At 52.1% G+C, this 27,499-nt stretch overlaps 1 protein-coding gene across 5 annotated transcripts in view; it reads left to right on the top strand.

Moving 5' to 3' along the window:
• PDE10A (phosphodiesterase 10A) overlaps nt 1–27,499 on the top strand; it is a 569,606-nt gene that overhangs the window by 275,092 nt on the left and 267,015 nt on the right. The window contains exon 1 of one of the 5 annotated variants that reach the window (XM_032338526.1): nt 621–1,270. The exons of 2 other annotated variants lie outside the window; for them this stretch is intronic. In XM_032338526.1, the coding sequence (XP_032194417.1) occupies nt 1,204–1,270 (67 nt within the window). In that variant the 5' untranslated portion in view covers nt 621–1,203. 2 more of the 5 variants (XM_032338530.1, XM_032338529.1) reach the window with 2 other exon arrangements.

A 27,499-nucleotide genomic window follows, 5' to 3' on the forward strand; every position in this document is an offset into this window, starting at 1 on the left:
GCCACCTCCTCCACGGGCAGCGACACTGCGGCGCTTTTCTCCGCTGCTTTCGAGCAGTCACCGAGGCTCAGCCGCCGGAGCGCGCACAAACCACGCCACGCTCGCCGGCAGCGTCTCCGCAGCCCCTCGCCCGGGCCGGCAGCACGCCGATTGTGCGCGCCAGCCGGCAGACAGGCGCCGCCGCGGGGCACTCGCGCCCGGCCCCAGGTCCTCCCGCACCCAGAGCGGGACGCGATGTGAAGACTGGGCCGGGAGGGGCGCGGACGACCGGAGAGGAGGACCAGAGCGGCGCTCGGGCCGACCGGCCGCGGGAGGCAGGTCCTGCGGGGGCGGAGCCCGCCGAGTCCCGGCCCGCGGCGCGCCCCTCCCGCCGGCGGCCTGCCCCACCGCGGCCCGGGGAGGAGGGCCATGGCCAGCCCCGTAGAGCCGCTCGCTCCCCGCCCCCACGCCCCCCTGCCCGCGGCCGGGGACGAGCCCGGATCCGGCCCCGGCAAACTCCGCCCGGAGCCCTGGCGCGGCGTGGCCGGCGGGGGGAGCGCGGTGGGCCCGGGTCGGGCCCCGGAGCCGCCCGGCGAAGGCCGGGCCGAGCGCGCCGCGCCCCCGCGCCCGCCCCCCTCCTCCGCAGGCCGCGCCAGCCCCGCGGGGGGCCCGGGCGCCCTGTGTGCGCGCGGCAGCGGCGGCTGGGGCTCGGCCCGCGCTCCCTTCGCGCTCGCCCTCTCCTCCCCTGTCCCCTCCTCCTCTCCATCTTCCTTTTACTTCTGGCCGCCGCCCCCCCCGCCCCCCCCTTCTCTTCTCCCCTCCTCGTCTGCCTTTCACCTCCCCGTGCGTCTCCCAGGAAGGGAGGGCGCAGCGGCGGCTCGAGGAGGAGGAGGCGGCGGCGATGCCGGCGGCGGCGGCGGCGGAGGAGGACAAGAGGCAGCTCCCTTGAGCGTCCCTCCCAGCAGTAGTCCCCGCGGCGGCAGCGGCGGCGGGCGGCGGCGGCTCTTCCTCTGCTCCGCGCTCCAGGGCTTGCTGCTCCCAGCCCGCGCCGGGCTCCGGCTCCCGCTCGGCCCGGCCGCCCGCCGCGCGGGCTCCCCCGGCTTCCCGGGTGCCGGCGGGGGCTGCCCCGGCCCCAGCCCAGGCGGCGGCGGCCGAACTCCGCGGCGGCCCGGAGGCGCCGGCTTCGCCCTCGCCGCCGCGTCCCCCCTGCTACTCGGCTCCGACATGGAAGATGGACCTTCTAACAACGCGAGCTGCTTCCGAAGGTTGACGGAGTGTTTCCTGAGCCCCAGTAAGTGCCGGGCTCCTCATTCCCCGCGGTCGGGGGCGCGCAGGGGGCTGTGTCCGGGGCATTTGGCGCCCAGTGGGCTTCACGGGAGGACGGGAAGCTCGAGGCACACCGGTGGCGCGCGGGAGTGTCCGCCGGCTCCGGGACACCGGGGTTTCCTAGGCTCCGCGTGCTTGCGGGGGGAAGGGCGACCCGGGAGGGCGGCGGGTGCCGCACGGTGAGAACGGGATCCGCTGCCCGCCTCGGGTCCCCGGGTGCGGCTTGTGGCCACGCTTGCCCGGCCCGTTGGTGCAGTCTCTACCCTGACCCCTTACGCCAGGCTCCGCTCACCTTAGCCTGGGGCCAGTGAGGCTGGAAGACACGCGCTGCCTTCCACTTGGGGGTCCCGCCCGCTGGGGTCCCCTGGCCGGGAGAGGGCAGGCCAGGACACCGGAGCTCCGCGCTCCCAAAGGTCGAAGGCGGTTCCCCGGGTTCGGTGTCGGTGCCCGGGTCGCTTCCCCCCCACCCCCGCTGCAGTGACCCTGTTCCGGAGCGTGGACTCGCGGAGTGAAACGGGTGCACCTTCACTGTCCACTTACTCCAGATGCCGAGGTTTTAGCTGTGCCTGGGCTGGTAAATGGAGGGACAATGGGGCGTTAGGGTGGAGGAGGAAGGCGTCGCGGGTTCGGACCCCCGGGCCGCCTAAGGCCGCCCCGCCTCCCCAGCCCCGAGTGCCGGGCTGAGAGCGCGCTGGAGCTGGGGTGGTGGAAGGCGTGTCGCGGGGGAGGGGGGCAAGGCTGAGCAGAATAGTCAAGGCAGAGGTTTGCTGGAAGGCAGGAGGCGGGAGATGTTAAGGCAAGAGGCGCCCGGTGCGCAGGATAGGGGATCGCCGTTGTTGTGGATGGAGGGCGAGCCAGGTGAGGACGGGAGACCCGGGGCTGGGGGTGGGGGGTGGCGAAAGCCGCATCCGCGGGGCACGGGGCGACTCCGGCGCCAGCTGGATTGGGCACGGTTCTTCCCGGCCCGAAACGCGGAGCCCGGGCGCCACCGTCCACCGCGTGCGCACCCGAGCCTTTGTCTGCTGCTCGCTAGGGAACCGCGTTTCCGCGGCGCCTTCTCCCGGCAGACTCTCCCGGGTCGCCTTTTGGCTTCCTGCTCCCATCCGCCGCTCACGCCCCAGCCCTGGCCAGTCTTCACCTCTGGGCTCCTGGGGTCCAGCCCTCCCTCGGTGCTGGTACTTGTCTGGAACAATGCCCGCCGAGCACCGCCGGGGGCAGCCCCTGGGCCTGCGAGCTTGTCCTGCGCGGGCCCTACAGCCCCCAGCGATCCCGCCTCCGGGGTGCGGGGATCCGCCGGGACCGCGTGGCCCAGAGGCCTTTTGCACCGCGCTCACTCAGGCTGCCAGCGGCTGATTCTGCCCGTACTTGCCCGTGGACCTGATAGGACCGCTAGGCGTGGTCCCCGGACCCCCTCCCCGACCCCTCCATCCTGGAGTCTCCCCTAGTCAGACACAGCTTCCAGTTATCTGCTTCCTCAGGCCCCCGCCTGCCGGTGTTGGTTGATTTTTAGATGCTACATTTGGGGAGGGATGTGGTCTGGGCACGGAGGACCTGCCGCTTGCTGACCTTAGATGTGGACATTTTTACTTACTGCAAGGGGCACAGATTTGCTAGTAATTGAAGGTGGGGTGAGACCATGGAGCTCTGCACCAGTTCTGAAGCATATTGGTTAAGTCTTGGGCCTAGAACTGGGGTCCCCGTTGGTCCCCTTCCACGTGCATTTGTGCATTCCAAATAAACGTCTACTTTCCACTTTTGGCGGCTGGGCTATGTGTGGGGATGGAAGGGTGCCATGCCTTGCCTGTGAGGAGCAATGTTTTGGGGAGAGGGCAGTGGCAAGGGGACAGGGGTGTGGGCATTTGGGTGGAACAGGGTTTCCTAAAATAATGAGGTTTCTCTTTGTATTTATCGTTAGTGGGGTTTGTTTGGGAGAGAGGGGTACCTTGCCAGGGATGTTGTGGGACAGGATAAAGATGAACAGTCCAGGTTGAATGAGGGTGAACTAGGGGGTTCCCAGCAGGCTTTCCCTTTGGAAGGACAGAGGACCTAGAGAAGAAAGCCATCAGAAGGGACCCATTCTGCAGGAAGTTCTGGCTGGGAGAAGCCGCGTGATAATCACACTCAAGAACTGCAGGTTTTTGTCTTTGTGTGTGTTTTCATCCCTAGAACCAAGTCAGTAAGGAGTAGCCTGGGGTTTGAATGGGATCAAGAGGCTACAAGGTCTTCTTTGGGACGTTATTAAGGTGCTAAGTATGAAAGTACTCTTCTACACGATCTACTATTGGGCAGAGGTGGGAAGATGCTGAATGGATGCTCAAAGGACAGTAGCTGGTTTCTGCTCTGACACTTTTAGGGTCTTTGTTTCTGTCTCACTGGATGAGACGCTACAGCTGTCTGAACTGGTGAAGTACCAGAATCCTGGCAAACTTTTTGATGTTTGCCGATAAGAATGAATTCTGGATTCTGTAAGAATGGAAAAATGCCTAAATTTATACAGATGTGTCTTAATTGTTGCACATTTATTCCCCTTTTCTTTTTGCCTTTCCATTTGGTCTCTTCTGGGTCTAACAATCAAGTTGTCACATAAAGGCTGGTGTGTCCAATTCCTGTTTCTAGGAATGCTGGTTTTATTTTTATCATCCCCAAAAAGCAAATCATGGGTTGGAAGTTGGATATCCTGGTTCCATTCCTGTCCATTTGGGTTTTGCATTTTGGTCCACACTGACTCACTGGTTTGCTCAGTAATGCACAGAGCAAACTTTTATTAAAAGACATTGCCAGTTGCCCTGGCCTGGCCATGGTCCATGAGGGGTTCACCAATCAGGAGAGAGCCTCCTGGAAGCAGGTTTATTAGTGCTGACGTCCAGGGCTCGTAGCTTGGCAGTCACGCTGCCTTCGTGTCCGGTCATGCCTGACTCCCCCTCATCTGCCGTCCACCTTTAAATGTTGACCTCTGACCTTGTCCTCAGGCTCAGGCCTTCAGCATATCACAGCTCCCAAAGTTGCTGACTGGAATAGAAAGCCGTCTCTGTACTTGGAGAACCCAGATCCTTCTAGAGAGAATGGAGAATTCCGCTTTGCATGGGTGTGCACGCGTGCATGCATGCGTGTGTGTGTGTGTGTGTGCGTGCGCGCACGCACGCAGAGCAAAGTCAAGAAGTCATGCTGTGACAGACCGGTATATGCTTCAGTTTTCTGGAAAAAACAACTCCCCTTGTCTGCACTTGGTGCTGTGGTGGAGAGTGCAGGAGAGGTATCTCAGCAGAGAAGAGGCCTTGAGAATACTGCCGTAAGCACACCGAAGAGTCAGAAAGTCTCCCTTCCTTCCGTCCTGTCTCTTGACAGCTGCCGACTCTGAATGGCGCGGGGCTGTAAAGGGGGGAAAGCGCTTCTTGGTCAGGACGGAGGGGACCAAGGGAGCAAGGAAGAGGGCGTGGCAAAGATGTGGGACACTGCTTTTGACCGCAGCGCGTTGTGTCTTTTTCACGTGTTCATAACAGAAAGTGTGTGTCTCCATGAAGGGTAGGCTCGAAATATGCTCGGCATCACCCGCGAAGCCCTCGTGCTCTGGTTCTTGAGACTGAAGATCCTCTGTGACCAGCACTTGAACACACAGAGATAAACAGATGGGATTCCTTTGAAGGGCAAATGTGTGTGACATGCAGGAGCCACACCAAACTGGACACACAGCTTCTTTGTACGGGCGTTAGTGAGACAGAGGTTACTGAGGACCTGAGACCCGAATCACAATGGAAATGGAGGTCAAGTCAATTCACAGCCAACTAGTGGGTAATTATTAAGTCCCTACTCAGTGCAAATCATTTGAGGTCGTAGGAAATAATGAAGACTGTTTCTTCAAAGGACCTGAAATAAGGGTCCTCTAGCTATCTAGATCTGAAATAAGGATCTAGATAGCTACCAAGATGATCAACAAAGCAGAGTTGTGAAGTTTCCCTGCCGGGCCAGGGTGCCGGTCATGGTAGACCAGATGTCCGATGACCAGATGTCCGTAGAGACGTTTTGTCTGGTTTCGCTGGAGTAGTTGGACGGGCCGAAATCCACCCGCCGTGCTGTTTAAATGGGCCGAAACTGTTTAAGGGTGTTAATTTAAATTTCATAGAACTCCTTGTTTAGTTTCAAAAAGCTTGCATGAACAAAGATAATCCCTAAAAATCTAAATCAGAGGCAGCGGAAAAAGGACAGTGTCTTCCCTCGTGTCAGTCCGATGTCTTACCCTCGGATAATTTTGCACATAGAACTTCTTCTACCCCTTGGGAAAAGAAATACATTGCAACAAGATAAGTCAGTAAGGGGGCCTTCATGTAGGACGTGCTGTCTATGGCTAATAATACTGTGTTGCCTATTTGAAACTTGCTTAGAATGTGGATCTTAAAAGTCCTTCCTCCTCAGGAGGGGAAAAAAAAATGCAGGGCACTAGATAATTAAGTAAATGCTAGGATTTTGTTTACTATAAAGCAGGTTAAACCTGGGGAGATGAGCATCTCATCAATTAATATATTGTTAATTTTTGTTTGTTTAAAAACAGCTCAGGCAGTCTGAGAAGGAAAGAAAAAAATAATTTTCATGAAAAAGGAATATTTCTCCCTTAAAAGGAAAACTCTTAGTTGTAATTCAAAACATTTTAATTTCCTTTTAAAATGTAAATCAAGCTCCTCCAGCTGATCTAAATTGGTCTAAGGGAAAACTCCACAGTGATAGAGTAGCTCCAGATCTTAGGAAGGAAACAGAAGACGACTAGCACTCGGATTTTATTTGTAGCATTTACCACTTTCTGGAATTCTCTTGCTCATTTGCTGGCCAGCTTGTTGATTGCCTTGCTTCCCTGTGCAGAAAGCAAGCTCGGTGAGCGCCTGAGGGAGGGAGCTTGTCTTTTTTGGTTCTATCCCTGAGACCAACCGTGGCTGACATGCGTGTTGAAGGTGCTCTAATATTTGTTTGGGAAATTCAAAGGTGAAAAGAAACAAAAAACAACAACGTGGTGCTTGTGGAAAGGGAACGTGGGAATGGAAGGCCACTCATTGAAAAGGACTTGGCCTGGGCCTCTGTGCGCCGGGATCCAACCACACGGGGGACAGAGTCCAAGCTCTCGCGCACACAGCAAGCAGGAGAGCTGGGCAGAGCTGCAGACTCAGTCCCTGCCTCGCGGAGGGAGCGCAGGGGGCTTGAGGGACAGGAAGCTGAGCCCCTCTGACGGTCCACGGGCAGAGGGGTAAGGAAGAAGGTGGGAAGCCCACTGCCTCCCGTGGTGGAGCCGGGCTGCTGTGTGACCAGGGGCAGAGTCGTCATCTGCCCACTGAGGACGGGTGGGAGACGGAGAGCATGCACCTGAGAAGTAGGGGAGACAGAAGCCGGAGGAGCAGGTAACATTCCTCGGACTGGTGGCTGATGAGGCAGGGGCCCGGTGGCTCCTTGGTTCCTGGGTTGGAGAGGGGAGTGTGTGTGTGTGTGTGTGTGTGTGTGTGTGTGTGTGTTCAGGGCTGGTGATGGTGGTGCTGGTTCCTTGTCCAGAGAAAAGGATAAAAGGACAGAAAATGCTGGAATTGACACCGATTTGGTCAGCACTGTTGTTGGTACAGGGATCCCTGGTTGCGTGGGCGCCTGCGTGCTGTGATGGAGACGTGAACCGATCCTGCGAAGGGAGGAATCCACCCAGCATGGGAAGTGCCAGATGCCAGGAGAACTATGTGTGGAGTTAAAATCGCGAGTTGACGGGACAGCTCCTTTCATTCCGGTGGTCTGTGGGGGCTTCTCTGTGGAGGGGAAGTTGTCCTGGGGTCTGAACGGCCCAGGCGGCCAGCAGTGCAGAGTGCCCCAAGCAGAGGGAGTCTCCGGTTAGGGGACAGGAGGAGGGTCCCCTGTGAGACCTGGCACGGACCAGAGCAGTGGTGTGGAGGGAAACCCACAGAGCAGACGGGCCAGTTGGGGCTTTGTAAGTTGGGGGAAATTGCATATTATGCAGGAGCAAAGGGAAGCTGCCGGAAGGTTTTAAACTACTGGGGATTATGGGCTTTGTGATCCAAGAACCTCATTCTGGCTGCAGTTCGGTGAGTGAATGCAGGGGCTGTTGAGACGGAGGACACGTGGTCCCCTGTAGTAGGCAGGGCAAGAGACCGGGAGACCCGCGTGGCAATGAATTGTGGCTTTCGGAGGAGCTTGGAGGCAGGCGCAGGTGGACCGGGTGTGTGGGTGAAGGCAGGAGAGGGCCGGAGGGGTGCCTGGGCTTTCGGTGCGGCAGCTGGGCACGGGCCGGGCTGTGCGAGGGCGCAGCCGGCAGGCTCCGAGTGCCGCCTGACGGAGTCGCCAGCAGACAGCTGTGCGCTGCGGTGGCGTCCCCCGCAGGGGGTGTGGAATGACAGGGGGGCTCTCTGGGCAGCCGCAGAAGGAGTGGGGTGGGAGATGAGGCTCTGTGACTTCTTGGGAGCAGGAGAAGCCGCAGTTCTGAATGGAAACCTGCCGTGACCTGGGGGAGCAGGAGGGGCAGAAGACTGTGACAGAAGTGGAAGGAAGAACCATGGAGAACCCAGAGGAGGAGTGAGCCCGAGAGGCGGGAGATGGCAGAGACCGCGTCCTGGAATCGCGAGCGGGCACTGCTGCGCGGAGGAAGCCAGACGCCCCGGAGATCGAGTAAGTTGGCGGCGCCACCGCGCCCTCGGGCCCGTCCAGGGATTTTGAGTGCGGTGGCAGAGAGGCAGACCTGCTTTCCATGGGGCAGAGTCCCCGGAGACCGGTGCGCGACAGGTGTAGCCGTGGGGCAGGAAAGGGGAGACAGAGCCCCGTGGCCTTCCCCTGCAGGCTGGTGAGAGCTGGCTTCTCCCCTGGTGGCATGGACCCGGGAGTGTGACTTGCTGGTGAGGAGGAGGAGGAGGAGGAGGAGGAGGACAGAGCAAGCCCGGGAGAAGATGGAGGAAGGACGCCAGGGCCACTGGACGGCTCTGCAGGGACACCTGCGGAAGGCCGGTGCGGGCTGGCGGCGTCCGGTGCAGGCAGGGACACCTGCGGAAGGCCGGTGCGGGCTGGCGGCGTCCGGTGCAGGCAGGGACACCTGCGGGAGGCCGGTGCGGGCTGGCGGCGTCCGGTGCAGGCAGGGACACCTGCGGGAGGCCGGTGCGGGCTGGCGGCGTCCGGTGCAGGCAGGGACACCTGCGGGAGGCCGGTGCGGGCTGGCGGCGTCAGGTGCAGGCAGGGCACCGCAGGAAGCTGACATGAGATCCTCCACCTTGCGCCCCCCAGTAGTGAGCAGAGTCAGGGCACATAGCCAGGCCACAGGGGCACTGCCGGCGCAGGCGGGTCAGTAACTGGATGGTCGGGCCGGTGACGGGAGTGACTCAGAGCTGTCCAGGAGGAAAGTCCAGGGAGTCCCGCGCAATCGCGGAGCCCGGGCCGCCCGCCGGCTGCGTGCAAGAGTCCTGCGGGAGTCAAGTGCACGCGCTCTCCCCATGGGCAAACACCCGGAGGCGGGAAGTGTGGACGCTTGGAAGCTCTGAGTGCACATCTTGATGAAAACCGCCCAGCAGGACGAAACTGGAGCGGTATCTTGAAGGAGGCAGGGTGTGTGGTGTGCAGAGCTGGCGGGAGGCCCGAGGGGAGGAGCTGTGGCTGGAGAGCCCGAGAGAGAGAGAGAGAGAGAGAGAGAGAGAGAGAACACGAGCTCGCGCGCGCACAGAGGGGTCCGGGGTCCATGCGTCACGGGGAAGAGAGGCAGAAGATAAAGGCAGTGTGAGCAGTGGAGGAGAGATTGCCGAGTCTTCATGCGGAGGTCATTCTGTGTATATCCTGGGGCGGGACAGGGGGTGCCAAGCACAGTGTCGTTGCGCCACGTGACAGGCACGGTTCGTCCAGCGCCCCTGTTCCAGTTTCTGTCCTACTCACGGGCAGTGGCCGTGTCCACAGACCTCCTCCTGGCCTCCAGGTGGGGTGCAGACAAGATCAAGGGCAGTTATGACACCGTTCAGCAATGACCAGAGGGGTGCACAGGGGAACAACACTCTAAGGGCATCCTTGCCTGGGACCAAGCTCTCGGCGTGGTGTGACTCCCCCTCCTCCCGCCACCCCTCTCCCCTCCACTTCCTCCAGCGCCAAATTGCTTGTCGTTGGCGAACTTCCCGCCACCCCCAGGCCCCTCCTCTCCTTCCAGTTGCCATCCCTGGCCTCTGGGAGTTCCCGCCTTCTCCCTGGCCTCGTCACCCTCCCTCATCTCTGCCCACCCCCAGTGCCTGGGGCCGGTACTTTTCCACTTAGTGTGTGTCTCCCTTCCTTCCCGTGGGCAGGAAGCATGTTTTATTCATTTTCTTAACCTCAATGCCTAGCACACTGCCAAGCAATTAGACAGTAATTCTAATGAATAAGTAAGCGAAGGTGTTTAGGTGGGAGAATCTGATCAGAATGGTTCCTTAAAGAGTGTTAGCCTTCCCCAAGGAAGGCAGTAATGAAGTAACGTGGTGCTTGGGTGTTAGTATAACTTCAGACATCATCAGATTCTTTGTTTTTTCCCCAGTGTACTCCAAAACCACTGTTGACACCAATGAACCAGGGCTCCCCAGCTACGGGGAGCTCAGCGAGGGGCAAGCACCACCTGCTGATGGCGAGGAGGGAGATGCGTGGTTGGAGCATTTCGGCTGCCTCTGTTTTCTTTCCTGAGGCAGTGATAGAAAGCTTCTTACTTTGACAAAAACATTTTCTACAGTAGCAAAGAGAAAACGTTGCTTATGAAGGTACTTAAACAGTGCCATGTGTGTGGATATCATGAATTATTTATAAAAATGTGAGCATATTTGGACTTTTAAAAGTTGGTAAGTACTGTGTAAGAGGCAGTTTTGCATGAAGAGCAGGTCACGGCTGGAAGAAAGCATCATGAGTGTGTGGAATTCAAATTGTACCTATTCATACATGATGTAATTATGTGTTTCTGCATTATAGTTGTAACAGCTTCCAAAATGAACATTTAAAATGATATCCGCAGAGCCTGATTACTATGGCTTCCTAGATTTGGTAATTATATATTTTATCATTGCTGTTAGGATTATATCCATGTTCAGATTTTCTTGTCCCAAGACCAGAAGTTTACTCCGCAAACATTCTTGTGTCATCGATCATCTGCCTTTTTAGGATAATACTCTTTGTGTCTCATGATTAAACATATCCAATTATTTTAAGGCAGATTAAGGGAAGACTTCATTATAAAACCTCAACAATTAAAACAGTGTGGTCCCGGCATGTGAATAGATTAAACCAGTGCTTTGGAATAAAAGAGTCTTAGAACTGACCCAGACACATGAAGGGATTTAGAATATTTTAAAAGTATATTATCTTTCTAGGGGTTAAAAGTAGACTATTGAGTAAAATGATTTGGGGACAACTAGGAAGTCGTGTAGACAAAAACAAGATTAGGTCATACCTTTTTCTGCACCTCCAGAAGAAATTCCAAATGGATCATATGTTTGAATAGTTTTTTGTTTTGTTTTTGTTTTTTAAAGAAACGTAAGACAAAAAAGTGAACTGATTGCTTCCTAGGCTTGGAATGGGGCGGGGGGAGAACCCATTCAATGTGATTCAAGATCCAGAATCCAGAAGTAGTCCGAGAGAAGACTGATGTGTGAATCTACAGTAACAGACCTTCTGTGACCCTCAGTACCATTAGTAAAGTCCGGCTCGATTCCTGGAAAGCTGCTCTATGTGAGCTCCTGGCCTTTCTGCCCGTGGCCATTCAACTCCCACCTGCGCCTCTGAGCTCCAGCACCGTAAGATTTCTTGTAGCTGTCCACAGCCCACCCTAGAAGGAAGCACACACCGACCGCTCCTGCCACAGCATTGAGCTCACACTCCAGATACAGACAGAGCTTCTGGAAACTGTTACGTTAAAGAACCCAATAAAAAATCGTCAAAGGAAATAAACGGATCGTTCTAGAAAAAGAAGTGAATGATTATGTAAAAAAAAAAAAAAAGGCAAAAGAAAAAGAAAAGATTCTCAATGTCATTCATGATACAATAAATGTGATTTGAAATAACACCAAGGTAGCATTTTCACCGGTCAAATTTGTAAAGATTAACAAACTTGCTAACACACCATTGGCACGTCTGTGAGGGAAAAGGTGTTCCTGTACAGTCCTGGTGGGAGTATCAATGGGTACAACCTTTGAAGCAGCAATTGGGCAGTATTGATTAGTATTAAAAAATGCATGTACCCAATGAAGCGATAATTCTCCTGGGAATTCACCATTCAGACACGCTTGCGCATAGGCAGGGTATTGAAGTATTGCCGCACCACTTGAAAGAGAGCATTGAAAACCACGCAAAGTGTCTCCACGGGACCTGCCTCAATAAAATTTGCCCCAGTGATAGAGATGCACACGAAGGGTCTTCCCGGCTCCTGGCTGTGGGCAGAAAGGAAGCGTGCAGCGGCGTGAACACGTTCCTGTGCCGGAAAGGACAGGGGACGCGTGTCCTTGCGTTTGTTTGTACTTGCATGTGGGAACCAGGCAGACCCCTGGTAAAGCACGGACCTGTCCTGCTCAGTGGCATGCGGGGGGACAGGGAGCCCGAGGTGTAGAGAGACCCCCCCCCCCCCGCCGGTCTATACTTTTCATACGTGTTCAGTTTTGAGTAACGTAATTTACCTGTTTGAAAATTGAATTTCCAAACAGTGACTTTCCGACACGCCGTTTCAGGTTGGTCGCCTGCCCTGTGGCTGAGGAGGTCCCCCTCCTTGTTGTGATTTTTGTCACCTTCCTGTTGAGGTCTTGGTTGGATTTTTCAGACCCGAGGCTTGTTCACTCTGTCTTCCTCTGGCCTCCCACTAATTCTGCACAAGATCCCCAAATGTCAAACCATGAATATTAAAAAACAAAAACCACAAAACAAAACTGCAAGCACCAGTCTCCTCGTGCCCCATCTCACCAGCTCCTTTTCAGCGTCACCCACTGCTTGAGGAGGGGGACACTTCTATTTTAATGTAGTGTCTGACTCGGGAACAGTGCACGGTTCCCATGGAAGATGTGAAGTATTGTTTAAACCCTTGGAGAGCTGCCCAGCCGGCTTCAGCTGGTAGAAATCACTACATTCTGGCAAGAATCGGAGAGTCTTCCCAGGGAAGACGTGGGCTTCGCATCCTGGCCTCCTGTGCTGAATGGAAACGGAGCCTCCCGTGGTCTGTCAGCGCCGTCTGCAGGGGCCGCGCCGGCTTATTTTCCTTCCCCCCCAGGCTGCGCAGAGTGACTCTTCCTGCAGGGCAGGGGCACGGGGAGCGCGTGCACCCCCGGAGGACGTGGGCGGGGCTGGGGCGGGAGCCGCTGCGACCCCGGTCCGGGACCCCGGAGACCCCTCCTGCGGCGGGGCCTTCGCGGAGACGCCGAACTCCTCAGGTCCGCCGGTGCCGTGTCTTCCCTGATGTTATTCTGGGTGTGAAGTTCATGCTCCCTGTTTCTCCAGGTGTCGGCCTGGGGCTCTTCCTTCCTCCCCAGTGTGGGGGTCAGCCCTGCCGACGTCCCCGTGTCCTGCTCCGCACCCCGGCGTCGGCTTTGTCTCATCACTTAGCGTCGCCTCCTCCGAGTGCGCCGTCGGTTTTCCTTCAGCTGCTGCTTCCTTCCCAGGTACTGGGCTTTGTGAAAACCCTTTCCTAACCTCCGAGGTCTGCCTTCCGCCCTCACGAACCTCCCCGACGCCCAGACTCGTGCTGCTGGGGTCTTCACCTGCCGCACAGCCCAGGGGCCCCGGCGCGTCCCCGCCGGCCGCGGCGCTCACCTGGGGCTCTTTCTGGAAGGCGCGGTCTTCCCCGGTAGCCGCGGCTGTTCCAGGAGAGCCCTGACGACTCCTGCTGCCCCAGCCCGCCGCCCCCCAGGATGGGGAAGGGCAGTGGGAGGTTGAGCCCCACAGAGGCCTTCGGGCCTGTCACTGGGGAAGTCCCTGTGTTAGAGGCGCTCCTGACCCGTGTTCCTGCTCCCGCCGAGCTCCGTTTCTCGGGAGACTCTGCCGCGTCTGTGGAGTTTTGAGACCTTCTGTGTTTCCTAACCGTTCTCTTCTTTTTATCAAATGGGCCGTCGTGAGGAAATCTGTCATTTTTTTCCCCAAGTGACTTTTTCATCCTTTTGGTTTCCTGTTGGAACCGGATCCTGGGGAGCCAGAATCCCTGGGACTTGTTGCGTCTGGGGCGCGGCCTGCTGGGAGGTGCCCCGCGCCGTCGGGGTCAGGGGCTCCGGCCTGGGTGTGGGGCGACCCGGCCGCGGCCACGAGGTGGACACGGGCCTCCGAGAAGAGCTGTGAGCGCAGAGAGGGGCCGGCGTCAACTGTTGCTCCTTCTGCTCCTTGTTGACGCTCCTTGTTGACGGCTCTTCTCAGTATCCCTCTTGCCTCCGGCTGGGCCGCCGGGCGGTCAGAAACAGCAGGTGCTCCGAGGGGTCGCGCCCTGGCTGTGTGTCCCCCCGGGGACGCAGCTGATTCGCCTGTGGCGGGGTTGGTGTGAGCATGACAGGAGATAGGGTACATCGAGCATTGGCCAGAGAGCCTTGAACAAAGGAAGTGCCAGCGCACGTTGGCCGTCGTCACCACCCTGGACTCGGAGTGAGCCCCAGGAGATGGTCTTCCATGAAGGGGCAGCACGGCGGCCCCCACAAGGACCTTTGCAGGTGGCAGGGAGCTGGAGGACGAAGCTGCCAGAAGCATCCTTCGGCCGGCAAAGGTGTTTATAGTTACAGGAAGCCGCTGGAAACACTGACACCAGGAAATGGGCTGGAGCCATAGAGCAATTCCACGTTCTTGGCAAGGAATTAAAGGACAATGTGTTGAAAATAAAAGGGAAGAATTTTTGGAAAGAGAAAGAGCTAGAGAAAAAAAAAAAAGTGATTGTCATTAGAATTCTTCCATTTAGGGGCATCTGTTTCTGGAGTGGCTGTTACAGGCATTTTCCTCATTTGTGGATCCTTGGCACTTCCAACAGACGTGGCCTCCCTTCTCCTGTGTCTCTGAGTTGTTCACATCCACCCGGCCTGACTAAAGAGCAGTGTTTCTTGGGGGCCTCCCTGCTGCTTGGAGTCCTTGGTGGGAAGGCCCGGCGGCCCTGGAGGGACTCAGGTGAGCCGTGTGACTCCCGAGGAAGCAACGCACGTCTCTGGGTCGCTGTCCAGAGGACACCACAGCTCAGATTTGGTTTATATTTAGCTTTTTTCTTTGCAGCTGGTTATTAATTTACTGTAGAATTCTGCAGGTTATTGGTGTGAGTTCTTAACTAATTACAGGAGTGGTCTTAGTCCAGTCTGTCTACTCCATTTTTCTTTCCTAATTGAATTCGGTCTAACTTGAAGAAAGGTCAGAATGGACCCTTTAGCAATTATTTCCTTGAGGGTGCATTTTGAGTCTACATTTTATTTTATTTTATTATTATTTTTTAAAGCTTTTTATTTTTAAGGCATCTCTACACCCAGCGCGGGGCCCAAAGTTGCAGCCCTGAGATCGAGAGTCACATGCTCTACCCCCTGAGCCAGCCAGGCGCCCCCGTGAGTCTCCATTTTAAAGGCCTTTAAAAAACACGCTACATCTGGTTTGCATTTATCTGAAACAAAACTATTAGTGAGTTATGTTATTTTAATTTAAAACTTTGCAAATAATCTGAGGAATTACACTTTTATCTGTTATGATATTTTTGAATTCTTTAATACTGTATAGTGGACATGTCTGGGTTTTTTTTCTTTAAGAATTTTATTTATTTTTTTGAGAGAGAGCATGCATGAACACAGGCTGTGGGGAGAGGCAGAGGGAGAAGCAGGCTCCCTGTTGAGCAGGAAACCCAACTGGACAGGACTGTGGGGGCTCCGTCCCAGGACTCTGGGATCAGGACCTGAGCTGCAGGCAGCTGCTTAACTGACTGAGCCACTTACACACCCTGGACGTGTGCATGTTTAAAAATATATATATATTGAATCGGCTTCTGCTTTTCAGCAGGTCCTACTTCATAAACATTAAAAAGAATCCCAAGCAGTCACTCAGCAGTGCCTCCCTGGTGAGTGCTCCTCCTGCTGTTCTCCGGACGGAGCACCGTGATGACGGTGTGTCCTTTTCCAGAGCAGCCGGCCGGCGCTTCTGTCCTTCACTTCGGAGGCGTGGGGTCTGCTACCCGTGTATCTCCGGCGACCAGCAGAGTGTGCGGCAGGAATCACTCACGCAGTGTGCCACACCCTCAGGGAAGGGTCCCAAGAAGGAGCACGGTGCCCTGGAAACGCGGGTTCTGGAGTCACGTTTGGGCTCAGATCTGCACTCTGCCTGGCTTCGGAGAACCCGGTTTCCTGCTCTGAGAAAGGTGCTCTGCAGACATTAGTTCCCCTTCGGTAATTTTCCTTCAAAGGAGAACTAAATCTCTTTTAAGTCATAATACTTTGGGATTTCCTTGAATTGCAAAACTTTTACGTTGTAATATTTTGGTTTCGATTCTGTATTAAGGATGAGAAGCTCAGCTTAGGTTTTTACGATAAAAAGGGGCGCCTGGGTGGCTCAGTCAGTGAAGTGTCTGCCTTTGGCTCCGTCGTGATCCAGGGCCCTGGGACCCAGCCCCACATCAGGCTCCCCGCCCAGCAGGAAACCTGCTTCTCTCTGCCTCGGCCCCTCCCCCTGCTTGTGCAAGCTCTCTTCGTCTCTGTGTCAAATAATTAAAATAAAATAGAACTTAGAAAGACGAAAATATAAAGCCGTTTTCAAAAATCCTTAAAATACTGCTTTTGATTTTTAAAGGAAACGGATTCCATGCAGGGAACATGCTTGTGGCCCCGGGGTTGGCTGCGGCCCGGCCTTCCAGGTCCGCTTCCTGGGCTCCCGGCCCTGCTCCTGGCGCCCCATCCTGGCCCCGACCCCGGCGCTGCCGCAGAGCTGCTCGCTGGCCCGCGCCCGTCTGGCCTGTTTTCCCGAGAAGACGCCCGCGGGCTCCTGTTTTAGGATGTTAGCTAGCTTGCCCGGTGACTTTGCCTGGGTTCACGCTCCCAGCTCACGTAAGGACTGTCCTGGACCGGAAGCACCTGTGACGCATCGTTGGTGTGCCTCGTGGTTGTTCTGGGTGGGGACTCGTGGCGGGGGGAGGTCAGGGCGCCGTCCGCGGACGCCGCGTTGGTGACTCCTGTGGCTTCGCCGGATCGGAGTGTGGTCGCGTGTCTGTGAAATCCTCGAAGGCCAGACCTCTGGCTCCAGTGCTTTTCTTCGTGACTCAGTTTCCCCGACGAGAGATTGGGTAGAATTCCCGCTTCTTCGTTTGGTCTCCCCTGAACGCAGAGCTTGAGAGGTGATGTGAAGTCAAGGGAGGTCGCAGGCAAGCGGGCAAAGGCAAGCGGAGGGAGAGGGTGACATACTCATGCTGAGGTGTGGACAGAAAGGGCTTGAGCCCAGCAGGGACTCCCGCCCAGACCCCGGCCAGAGGAGGTGGGGGGCAGGGGCTTCTACCCCTGGCCTCCCCCCTCACTGGGGAGGGCTGTTTGGAGGATCGCTAGCCCTGTACTTCCAGACTCTTCTTGCTGGAGGGCCACACGGGGCCCCCTGAAAGCGAGGCTCGGGGTGTGCGCCTGAGTAGCAGGTGGACGCCTCAGGTGAGTCTCCCCTCCCCAGGAGCAAGCCCCGAGGCTGGGCAGAAACTGGAAGTGGCCTGGGGGGCTGTAACCGGTACACCAGAGGCCTGTGCTGCCCAGAGAACCCGCAGAGTCTGTGACATTTATTGTCTTCATCCCATTTCTAGAGTCGGAGGTGTTTAATGTTTTATTTTGTTTTATTTTTTTATTTTTTAAAGATTTTATTTATCCATTTGACAGATAGATCACAAGTAGGCAGAGAGGCAGGCAGAGAGAGAGGAGGAAGCAGGCTCCCTGCCGAGCAGAGAGCCCGATGTGGGGCTCGATCCCAGGACCCTGAGATCATGACCCGAGCCGAAAGCAGAGGCCCTAACCCACTGAGCCACCCAGGTGCCCCGGTGTTTAACTTTTTAAAAAGTACTAATTTGGTTAAGTTCCAAGATTATTTTTCAGATCAATATAATTCCAAACAGTTGTGCTCGTCCTACATATATCCTTGGTCTCAAGGTGAAATTATGTTTCTCCAGAGGTAAAGTGTTTCATTGTTGAATGGCTAACTTAGATTCTCGAATGCTCTATAGGAACGCAGGGATGTGGACATGACATGTTTTGGAGAGGGTTTTAGCAAAACGGGAACAGAAAAGGCTTTCTGGTGAACACTCACGGAGAATGTTAAATACACCAGAACATTCTCTTCAGAGAGCATTCAAATCGTCAAGTTCCCACATTTTGATGTTCCTAGTCCTCAGCTTTTACAAGTGATTATTCTAGATAATATTTTAAAACTACATAGGGAATGTAGCTTTACTAATAAATTTGGCACAGAAGGGGTTTAGTTAAGTAAAAGAGTATCTTTATTATGGAATTTCTATGAATCAGAAGATTACATACAATAACTGATAAAATCATTAAGGGATGCTGTTATTCACCAGTACAGTGAGAGCGTAAGCCTCATGATAAAGAGACTACTTTAAAATAAATACCAAGTCATATTCTATGAAAATGTCTGTAGGGAACTACTGTCTGAGGACAGGGCAAACTTTCTCTGGAAAGGCCCACATGGTGCGCATTTTAGACTCTGCGGGCTCTCCAGGGGTTGTAGCCACTCATCTCTGCCTCGGAGCGAGAGAACACAGCACCTATGTGAATGACCTCTGCTGTCGTATTTCAGGAAATTTTATTTATAAAAACTGGCAGTGGACTCAAGCTTGCTGGCCCCTCCTTGTGTTGGAAGAATATTACTATTTTTGATGAAACAAATTCTTCCTTTTTGGTCTTTAGGAAGGCACTGTATTTCAGTAGAAAGACTGCCCTGTCACTGAGGTCATGTTCATAGTTTGAGAACATGCGCACCACCCCAAACCTGTGGGACTTGCCAGCTCTTTGCTGTATAGTGGCCCATTTAGTATGGGGCAGGGTACTCTGCTTCCAGTAATTCCACTTCTGTGGGAAGTGGTAAGGGCAACATTTTCATGAAAAAGGAATTTGGGGGCTTTCCACCTAGAATTTGTACCAGTGATTTTCATTTTTTTACTATCTTCTAGTCTTAAGTCTTAAGTCACTACAAAGAGTGAGGCAGAAATCAAGAGATACACGTAGAAATATGCACTTGTCACTGAGAACCAGAGGACGTATGTGGACTTTCTTTTGGCAGAACACTTTAAATTTTGCATGAATGTCACACTGGCCCAAAGAGATGCTATCGCTGTATCCTTTCTTGTGAATAACTAGAATAGTGTGCATGGAGGTTGATACGTACTGCTCAGAATGGCCAGTTGCTCCAGAAATCCCTGTCACGTGCATACTTGTGTCTTTCCTTTTTTCCTGAAGTATTGACTAGTGAGCCTAGTGAACACCTGGTAGTGCAGCCCTACTTAGTGTTTAGATACGTTAGGAAGACTTTAGCAGGGTTAGTGTACCGAGTGTGGAGTGCGCTGTACGTGTGCGTCTGACCACGTGTTATGTTGTGTTACAGTGCATCATCATATAGTGATGTGCGGGGGGAATGTATGAATGATGCGGTTACATTGAAGAAGGAGAAGCCCGATGGGAAACCATGGGGCCTCTCTTCACGTGTATGATGGCCAGAGGTAACCTCAGCAGGCAGGTGGGTGACTGGGAAGGCCCTCCGCTCGGGGCGGATGATGGGAGACTCCAAGTCAGCCGGATTTCCTGAGAGCCGAATCCTAACCACTAGACCACCAGGGAGCGTCTTAACAGGATTTCTCTAACTGAGAATTCCTTCACAACTCTATTCAAACCGCTGTGCCCACTTTCAAGAGCTTATTGGGCAAAGATTACTTCAGAGAAATTGATTTCTTTGTCTTCAACATTCATATCAACTCTTGTAAACCTGAATTTGCCTGAGAACGTCTGCCGGTCTGACAGCAATCTGCCAGTTCTGCTTGTCTGCTTTCCCTTTCATGCATGCCCTGCTCCCATTTCCAGAAGAAGAAAGGCTTCCCTCGTTCCAACCCGGAATCTCACCATGGTTTGTTGTAAATGTGGGGTACTAAATCAGGGCACAATCTGAGAAGGTTTTTCTCTGGGGAAGAATCCAGGCAGAGCAAAGCAAGGAGAGCTTCTGCGGATGAGACACTGTATTTCACCAGACTGCAGAGCTACTGTGTGTCTGTCCATCCATCCATCCATCCATCTGTCTGTCCATCTGTCTGTCCATCCATATGTCCATCTCTCCACCCATCTACCCTTCCATCTGTCCATCCATCGGTCTGTCTGTCCATCTATCTGTCAGTCTGTCTATCCATCCATCTGTCCACCCGTCCATCCATTCATCTGTCACTTTGCGGAGCACTCTCCTCAGATGGATCTCTAGTGGTTTCTGTTTATTATTTAGAATCCTGTGTTTATGCATTTGCCACCCCCAGTAGAACACACTTCACTCCAGTGAATGCTTTGGAGGGGCTTTTGTTGTTGATGTGGTGGTAGAGCATGGCCAGTGATGTCCAAGACCCTGGGGAGCCTGTGGTCTGGTGGCCAAGGTCACCTATGCACATATAGCCTGTTAGACCCAAATGTATGCAGTGGCTGAACCAGTCTGGGAATTGGGGATGAGCTCCTTGAGGACAGGTCGGAGGGAAAAGACTGGTCAGCTAGTGTAGCCACTTGGTGGAGAGTGGGCTGTGGGTGGAAAGGTGTCCTGGCATGGGAGCAGCAGGTGTGGGGACCTGCACCCGAGTCTTGGGTCAGTGGTATCAGGGTTTGCTGCCTTCCCAGTCAAAGCGATATGTCGCATTCCCCACACAGGGGGCAGAGGAAGCATACATGTGTGTTTATGATGGCTTCCCTGACAGAGAACAAAGGAAGCCCCGTTCACAAGAGGGCATGGCCCTGAAGTGGGGGTGTGGAGTCCAGGAGGCAGGCCCAGTGAGCTGGACAGTTCCGTGGATAGCCACACTTGACACCGACTTTCTAAATTGTTTTGTATTCATGATCTCATTTGGTTCTTAAGACAGCCAAAGAAGACAAATCATAAGCAAAGTAAGGCCCAGAACCCAAGACCTTGGCCCTGTCCTGGGCCCACTGAGGTGCTGTCCTGGGGCCTTGCCTGTGCCCTAGGAGATGTGGGCTGAGGGGTGCCGGCTGCCCTTACACATGATCACCTGTGATGGACTCCCTCTGCCTCCTGATCTGGCTGTGCTGGGGCCAGAGTGCTTTCCAGATTACTCAACTGTAACTTTTAAAACACTCACTTCTGATGATTTTGGTTGTTTTACACAGAAAACTTACAAAAATGTTTGGTGCCTTTCTTATATTTTTCCTGTCTTTGAGCAGTGATTATTGTTCTCCTATAGCATGGAAATGCCTTTCAAAGAACTCTTGAGGCTTACAGATGTATTTGCTGCTTGGATCATAATTAAGACAGTTATTCAGTTTATCTTTTTTCAACTTATCTTTTTTCCAGCTTTTAAGGTTTTTTTTTTGTTTTTTTTCTCTGTGAGTCCATGAATATCGGTCACCCAGTGCTGGGTGCCCCCATGCTGCTCACAGAAGCTTGCCTCTCCTCTGTCCCTAGGCAATGAGTTGTCCTGGTCAGGTAAAGCAGGTGACCACATTTGTTGGTAAGCTTGGAGCCCTGCACAAGGGAACTGCAGACGAGCCTCTGGATGAAGTACAGCCCTGCTTGTTGACACTCCTTCTGACCATGTGGACAGTGGTAACGGGACTAGTGACCTTGGATGGGTGATAGTTATTTTGTCTGTGTGCATTCTCAGTATTTTCTGGTAGGGTGCAGGGCAAAGTAACAGCCAATATAAAGTTATTGTAGTCAATGGGGTGAATTATATTATTTTCTAGCAAACTTATAGACTACTTTTCATCACTTTTTTTTTTAAAGATTTTTTTACTTATTTGACAGAGAGAGTGAATGAGAACACAAGCGGGGGTGGGAAGAGCAGCAGGCAGAGGGAGAGGGAGACGCAGGCTCCCCGCTGAGCAGAGACCTTGACAGGGCTCCATCCCAGGACCCTGAGATCAGGACCTGAACGGAAGACAGATGCTTAACTGACTGAGCCACCCAGATGCCCCAATCAGTAATTTTTATAAACAGTGTGTAAGCTTCATTTACACAAGCTATGGTTGATCTAAATCTGTATCTTAGGCAAAACCATTGTATGGTTTATCAGAACTTTGTTGTGCACACCTGCCTTCCACATGTAAGAATATGCTGTAGTTTCAGCGCTTCTGAGCAGGGAGGCTGAGAAGGCGGGCAGTGGAGAAGAGGCACAGCAGTTACTGTCAGTCAAGAGGAAGGTGCAGATGATTACATGAAAGTTCTCCTTCGTTTTTATTTTGTTTTTGTGTTCTTTACGTTTTCTTTGACCTAAAGTAATGAACTGCTCTTCTTACCATTTTGGAGTTAAGGAGAAGCTTGTCTAAATTTGGCAATCTAGTTGATAAAGTAACATGGAAGTTTTACTTTTAAACCTTGTTGGGGAGGAAAAAAATTTTCCTCTGCCCTTCAAGGTTTTTCTAGGTGGTCTAAGAATCAAATTGACATGAGACAGATCAACGGGAGAAAATAAGATGTTAATAAATATACCTCCAGTCCACATGGAGAGACCCAGGGAGACGGAATTACTCCCACAAATGGCTGAAGCTGTCACCTTTATACACTCCAGGTAAAGACAAGAGATGCCACACGGGGAGGTGACCAGGAAAAGCATGGTAAACAAGTGTGTGATTGTTATACAGATTTAAGTCATGGCCTTCCAGAGATTCAAAGTCCTCTTCCTCTTCCTGGTGCTGAGGGAGACCCCCTTAAGAATGGAGATTTCCCTTATACATGTAAATGTCTCTTACAATAGGGTGACTTTTCCATGGTTTCAGAGTTTTTCTTGTGTTGCAGTTTCTTAAAAATAACCAGTTTAGAATGATCAGTAAGCCAAAGAGGCTTCTCTTGGGGTGATAAAGTTTACTCTCCTACCCTCTATATAGACCAAGAGTAATATAGATGTACTTGTGTCATATATTTACTGAGTAAATAATGCATTATGATTGGTGATTTGAAAACAGTGTAAAACTTTAATATTATATGTATATTAATACAGAAACAGAAAGGTATACAATTTTTAGGGGATTAAAGACCCTGGTAAATAAAAGCCATCAGAATTTTTGTGATTTGAAAATCTCTTGGCAATTTAAAAACATTTGCGAGGTCTAAGAATTTCATTTCTGCATTTCTTGTAGCCTCATGGGAAATAGGGTGAGGCATGCGTTTTGAAGAAGTTTGATTCACCTAACGCCGCCCGGATCATTTTCCCTTTGCTTTTTGTCTTGAGTAACCACAGTCGAGAACAATCATAGGTGCCGCTTCCTGTAAAAATACAATCAGTCCCTGAGTTTTCAGCTTACAAATGAAGGTCATGGATGAAAAGTCATAGATAGCAGCAAGTCTTGCTATACCAGTGTCAGGGCTTCTCCCATGACCGGACTTTGCATGCTGTACAGCGTGGACGTCTGCCTCTCCATCTACTGGCTGTGGATGGCAGGCAAGGCACTGCATTTCTGAGTGTTCTCCCTACTCTGTACAGTGGGATTCTTATCATCCTGAGCCTTCCTTCTCTCTTCTTTCCCTCCCTCCCTTACCTTTTTGCCAGGATAAAGATAAAACAATGAATGTGAAAGTGCTTTGTAAACTGTAAAATTCAGCACAAATGTGATGCACAGTTAAGGCATTGTTACAAAATCTGGGGGACACGGAACATAAAAGTTAATAATTCTCTTTGTTACATAATGTTTGAGTGGCAATTGTGTGTTCTGGGTACTCAGAGACTCGAGTTCTCCCTTAGCATAGTACTTAATTTGCCATTGTTGTTCACATATTCTATTTTAGATTGCTAGGTAGGCAACTAAATACATACCTTATTATACAGTGTGGGTGTCGTGTGGGTGAATTAACCTTGGGATGACGAACTTAACTTTTACCAATTTTGACTGGTATATATTTAAATGATCAAGTTTTAAGATTTTGTAGTATATGCTTTAAAAAATTTTTATTTTATTTTTGCATTTATCTTGTAGTTATGTTAACAACAGAAAATACAGAGTAAGTGTTCTTTCCTAAGCACCGGTACAGATGAGCTGATCTGAGCACAGGAATAAGGCTTACAAGCATTCTTTCAGAATGCAGTGCAGCAGTGGCAGTTAATTGGTAGAAGGAAATCATTTTTCTTTTAAAGCTAGATTTCCTTTGACACAAAAGTGACTTGAGCCCTTCCTTCTTCCTCCCTCCCTTCCTCTTTGTTAAAATCCCTTTATATTTAGTTTCTGTTTGCATTTGGTTTTGACTCCTAAGTAACCAAAATTGTAACTTGCTTATAAATGAAAGGGAAGGACGGATGTCCTGCATTATTAAAATTGTTTCCAAACAGAAAAGGTTAATAGTTTTCTTTTGCGGGGGTAGGGGGGGGAGGCGATGCAAAAAGTAGGTGGCTTCACACGGAGGCATTTCACGGAAGACAGTCTTGGTCCGATTAGGTACCCATTTTGAGTTGGACCTTATCAGCCAGTGTAAGGCACTTCTGACCCATGTTTAAGGAGTCATTATTGACCGCGTTTGCTAAGGGCCGGTACTGGGGGGAAGAGATGAGGAGAGGCAGACTGGAATAAAAACCTTGTGGGGAGATAGGATTATGGAGAATAATTGCTAAAAAGCATTTTCTTACTTCAAGAGGTAGAGACAAGGCACATTTTTAGAAATTATCTTTTGGCTGTAGGGAAATTCGAGCCAGATTTTGCCTTCTGCCTTGGCACTCTGCCTTTGTTGTAAATATCATTCCCTGGAGAGTTCAGTGGTGACTTAGGAAAGGCTTTAGCACAGATCCGGGAGGGTCTCCTGCCCGCGCCAGGGAAGCGCGTGGGCAGCATCGGAGGGTGCCTCTGTCCTGGCTTCTTGTTTCCCCACCCTCGGATAAGAAGAAGTCTGGAGCATTGGTACAGAGCCTTTTACCTGCCAACAAAAATGATGCCTTTGTCTTTCCGATGTTGTTTTGCCGCGTGATGCATACGTGCGCCACCAAGTGTTTACTGAGGGTTGACTGGGTCGTCACGGCAGACGTGGCTCCCTCCGACGCCCGTGTACGTGACCACCTCCCACCGCCCACCACAAAGCTCCATTTCTGGAGACGGGGCATTCAGTCACTCACAGTCCTGTAAGATCTGTGAGCATCTCAGCGAGGCAGGCCTGAATGGGGAGTGCTGAGGACATCAGAACTCGCAGGCCTGGGCCGGAGGCAGGTGGTGGAGGCCTGGGCTGGAGGCAGGTGGCTGTGCCTTGAAAGGTTTTTTGTTTTGTTTTGTTTCGTTTTGCTTAGGCCACCCCTCTCCTTTGCCCCCTCACGCGGCACAGTGCTAAGGCGGGTGAAGGACTGGGACCTGGGACAGCAGCCGGGACCCCACCTGTGCCTGTCATCTGTGGTCTGCGGGAAATCAGTTGCATAACTTCCTTTTGCCGCACTTCACCTCATCTGTAGGATAGAATGAGCAGTGCCTCATTCAGAGGATTAAATTAGCAAAATAATAGGTGCGTAGGACAGTGCACTGAATACTTAATCAGTGGTTACTTTTCTTTTTTTAAGGAGGACTTCACATTACTCATCTCAGGTGTGGTCATAGCCATCTCGCTAAAGGTTGGCTGCTGTTTTACATAAAGCTGGTTTTATGGGCGCCTGGGGGGCTCAGGCAGTTAAGAGTCTGTCCTCAGCTCAGGTCATGATCCCAGGGTTCTGGGATCAAGTCCTGTATCCCTGCTCAGCGGGGAGTCTGCTTCTTCCTCTCCCTCTGCTGCTCCCTAAGCTTGTGCGCGCCCTCTCTCTCTCTTTCAAATAAACAAGAAAATAAATAATCTTTAAAAAATAGGTTTTGAGCTGTCAGTCGACCTGGAGATGGTCGCTCCGCCCCCTGGAGGTGCTGACTCACTGCCATGCCCTCTCCATAGACCCCTGGTCTTCTGAGGTGAGGGGGCCGGGCCAGGGGCTGGCTTGGGAGGCAGGAAGTTTGTACACGAGGTAGAATGATGCCTGATGAGAGTAAGCAACAGCGTCAGGAGGCAGCTCATTTCTGTACCTCCAATTAGCTTTTCACAAATGTGTTCATGTGGTGCATAAACAGTCTGTCCAGTTTTTGCAAAATTATTCCCTGTGTAGCAAATTTCCCAGTTTGAATAGTGAGTTTTGCATTTACTGTGGGAAGTAGACAGGGAACAGACAGCTGCTGTTCCTGGGATTCGCCGAGAGCCTTGCCATGGAACGTCTGGAATGTGCGGTTTCCTGTAGGGCTGCTCTGCCGGCATGCTTCCTTGTGAAGACTTTCCAAAGAGCTGTAAATTAGAATAAGATTAAAGTGCTTTTTTAATGATTGATGTTGAATCCTCATAACACTCTATCAGTGGAAAGACTCTAGATTCCACAAATACAACTTATCAAATTATGTTTCTGTATTTTTCACCCTCAGTTTCGCTCTTCAGAATAATTGTCCTAATTTCATTTCAAGGGGCGTATTTGAGGGTATATCTACGTCGTGTGTCAGGATTTTCTCTGCAAGTAGCCGGTGCTTTCCTTGTCTGTTTGCTGGTATGATACAGTGTGTGGGAGTGAACGGACAGGATCTGTTTTCCAGGATGCGTTCAACCCAAGGATAAGAAATATGGGATTCTTTTTATACGATGCATCATATGACCTAGGTGAACATACCACACGCATGTAAATGTCTGTCTACAGACAGAATTAGGCATTTGCAATTTGTAGAAAAATAAAGAACACATGCTAGGGGACATCCTGGAGGTCGTGGGAACGGCTTGCATTACACCGAGCTGCTCACACAACGATAACACTCAGCGTGTGGCGCTCCCGGTTATTGTGAATGTTTACTCTGCGCAGCACTGCATCCGGCAGCTTACTGTAATTGTACAGTAACATTTTTCAGTTACGAAAACAGAATCTGTGATTATTAAATTAGAATATGATATTCCGATCTCTTTTTTTTTTTTTAAGATTTTATTTATTTATTTGACAGACAGATCACAAGTAGACAGAGAGGCAGACAGAGAGAGAGGAGGAAGCAGGCTCCACACTGAACCCCGATGTGGGGCTCAATCCCAGGACCCTGGGTTCATGACCTGAGCTGAAGGCAGAGGCTTTAACCCACTGAGCCACCCAGGTACCCCTCCGATCTCTTTTATTTTTAGTTTATACTTATTCCTCAGGTGGTTACTAAAGATATCTTAAATTTACAAAATGCATAGGTAAGAAATGTTTAGATCTGTCACAGATCCTTTTTGGAGTAATTAAAAGAGCTGTAAATGTCCCGGAATATCCTGTAATTACAAATCTGGTATGATACTTGCTGTGGCCAGATGTTGCCTCAGTTAATTGTCTACAGATACGAACGTAAGAATTTTTGCAAGTTTCCTTACCTGATCTCCAATGTGATGAACTGTCTCCGAGTGTACATTGAGTAACCAGCAGTATATTATTGAACTCCCCCTCCTTCCTAACAACAGTGAACACACACACACACACACACACACACACCCACTTGACTCTGTGCTGTGGAGACTAATCCAATCTGTGATGGTGTGATGATGCCAAGACTGAATTGGTGCCTACATTCAGTCTCCTGAAATGATAAATAAGAAGTAGTTCTCAGGAAGATTATAACCAGGGAGATCCCTTTGGGGAGCTTACCTTCTTCTGATGCCTTTTATAAATCCATTCTCTAGGCTAGGTGTGTACCCAAGACACTAGTTTATTTTGGGATCTCCCTGGCCTGCTCATCTCGGCGCTGGAGTGCATCTGAACACCTTTCTAAGGAGAAGACCGCCCCCAGCCCCTGCCTCCACCGGGAAGCCCCTCGCTGCTTCTCAGCCCTCGTGAGGTGGCTCTGCTGGGAGTGGGACTTGGCTGCCCAGGGCCCCCTTCCCTCTCTCTCCAGTCTTGATGAAGGCAGGTGGGTCTTGTTTTAGCACCTGGGGGAGCCGTAGCCCTCCCCACGTTCAGGAGGTGCCCCAGAGCAGTGATGGCCACATCCAGGCTTGAGTTAAGACAGGTGAGAGTCCCGTGGGCTCACCTGGACCGTGTCACGGGGGCCCTGTCCATGTGCTCATCCTCCTGACAGCAGGG

Source organism: Mustela erminea, chromosome 4 (genome assembly GCF_009829155.1).
Source record: "Mustela erminea isolate mMusErm1 chromosome 4, mMusErm1.Pri, whole genome shotgun sequence".
Taxonomy (NCBI): Eukaryota; Metazoa; Chordata; class Mammalia; order Carnivora; family Mustelidae; genus Mustela; species Mustela erminea.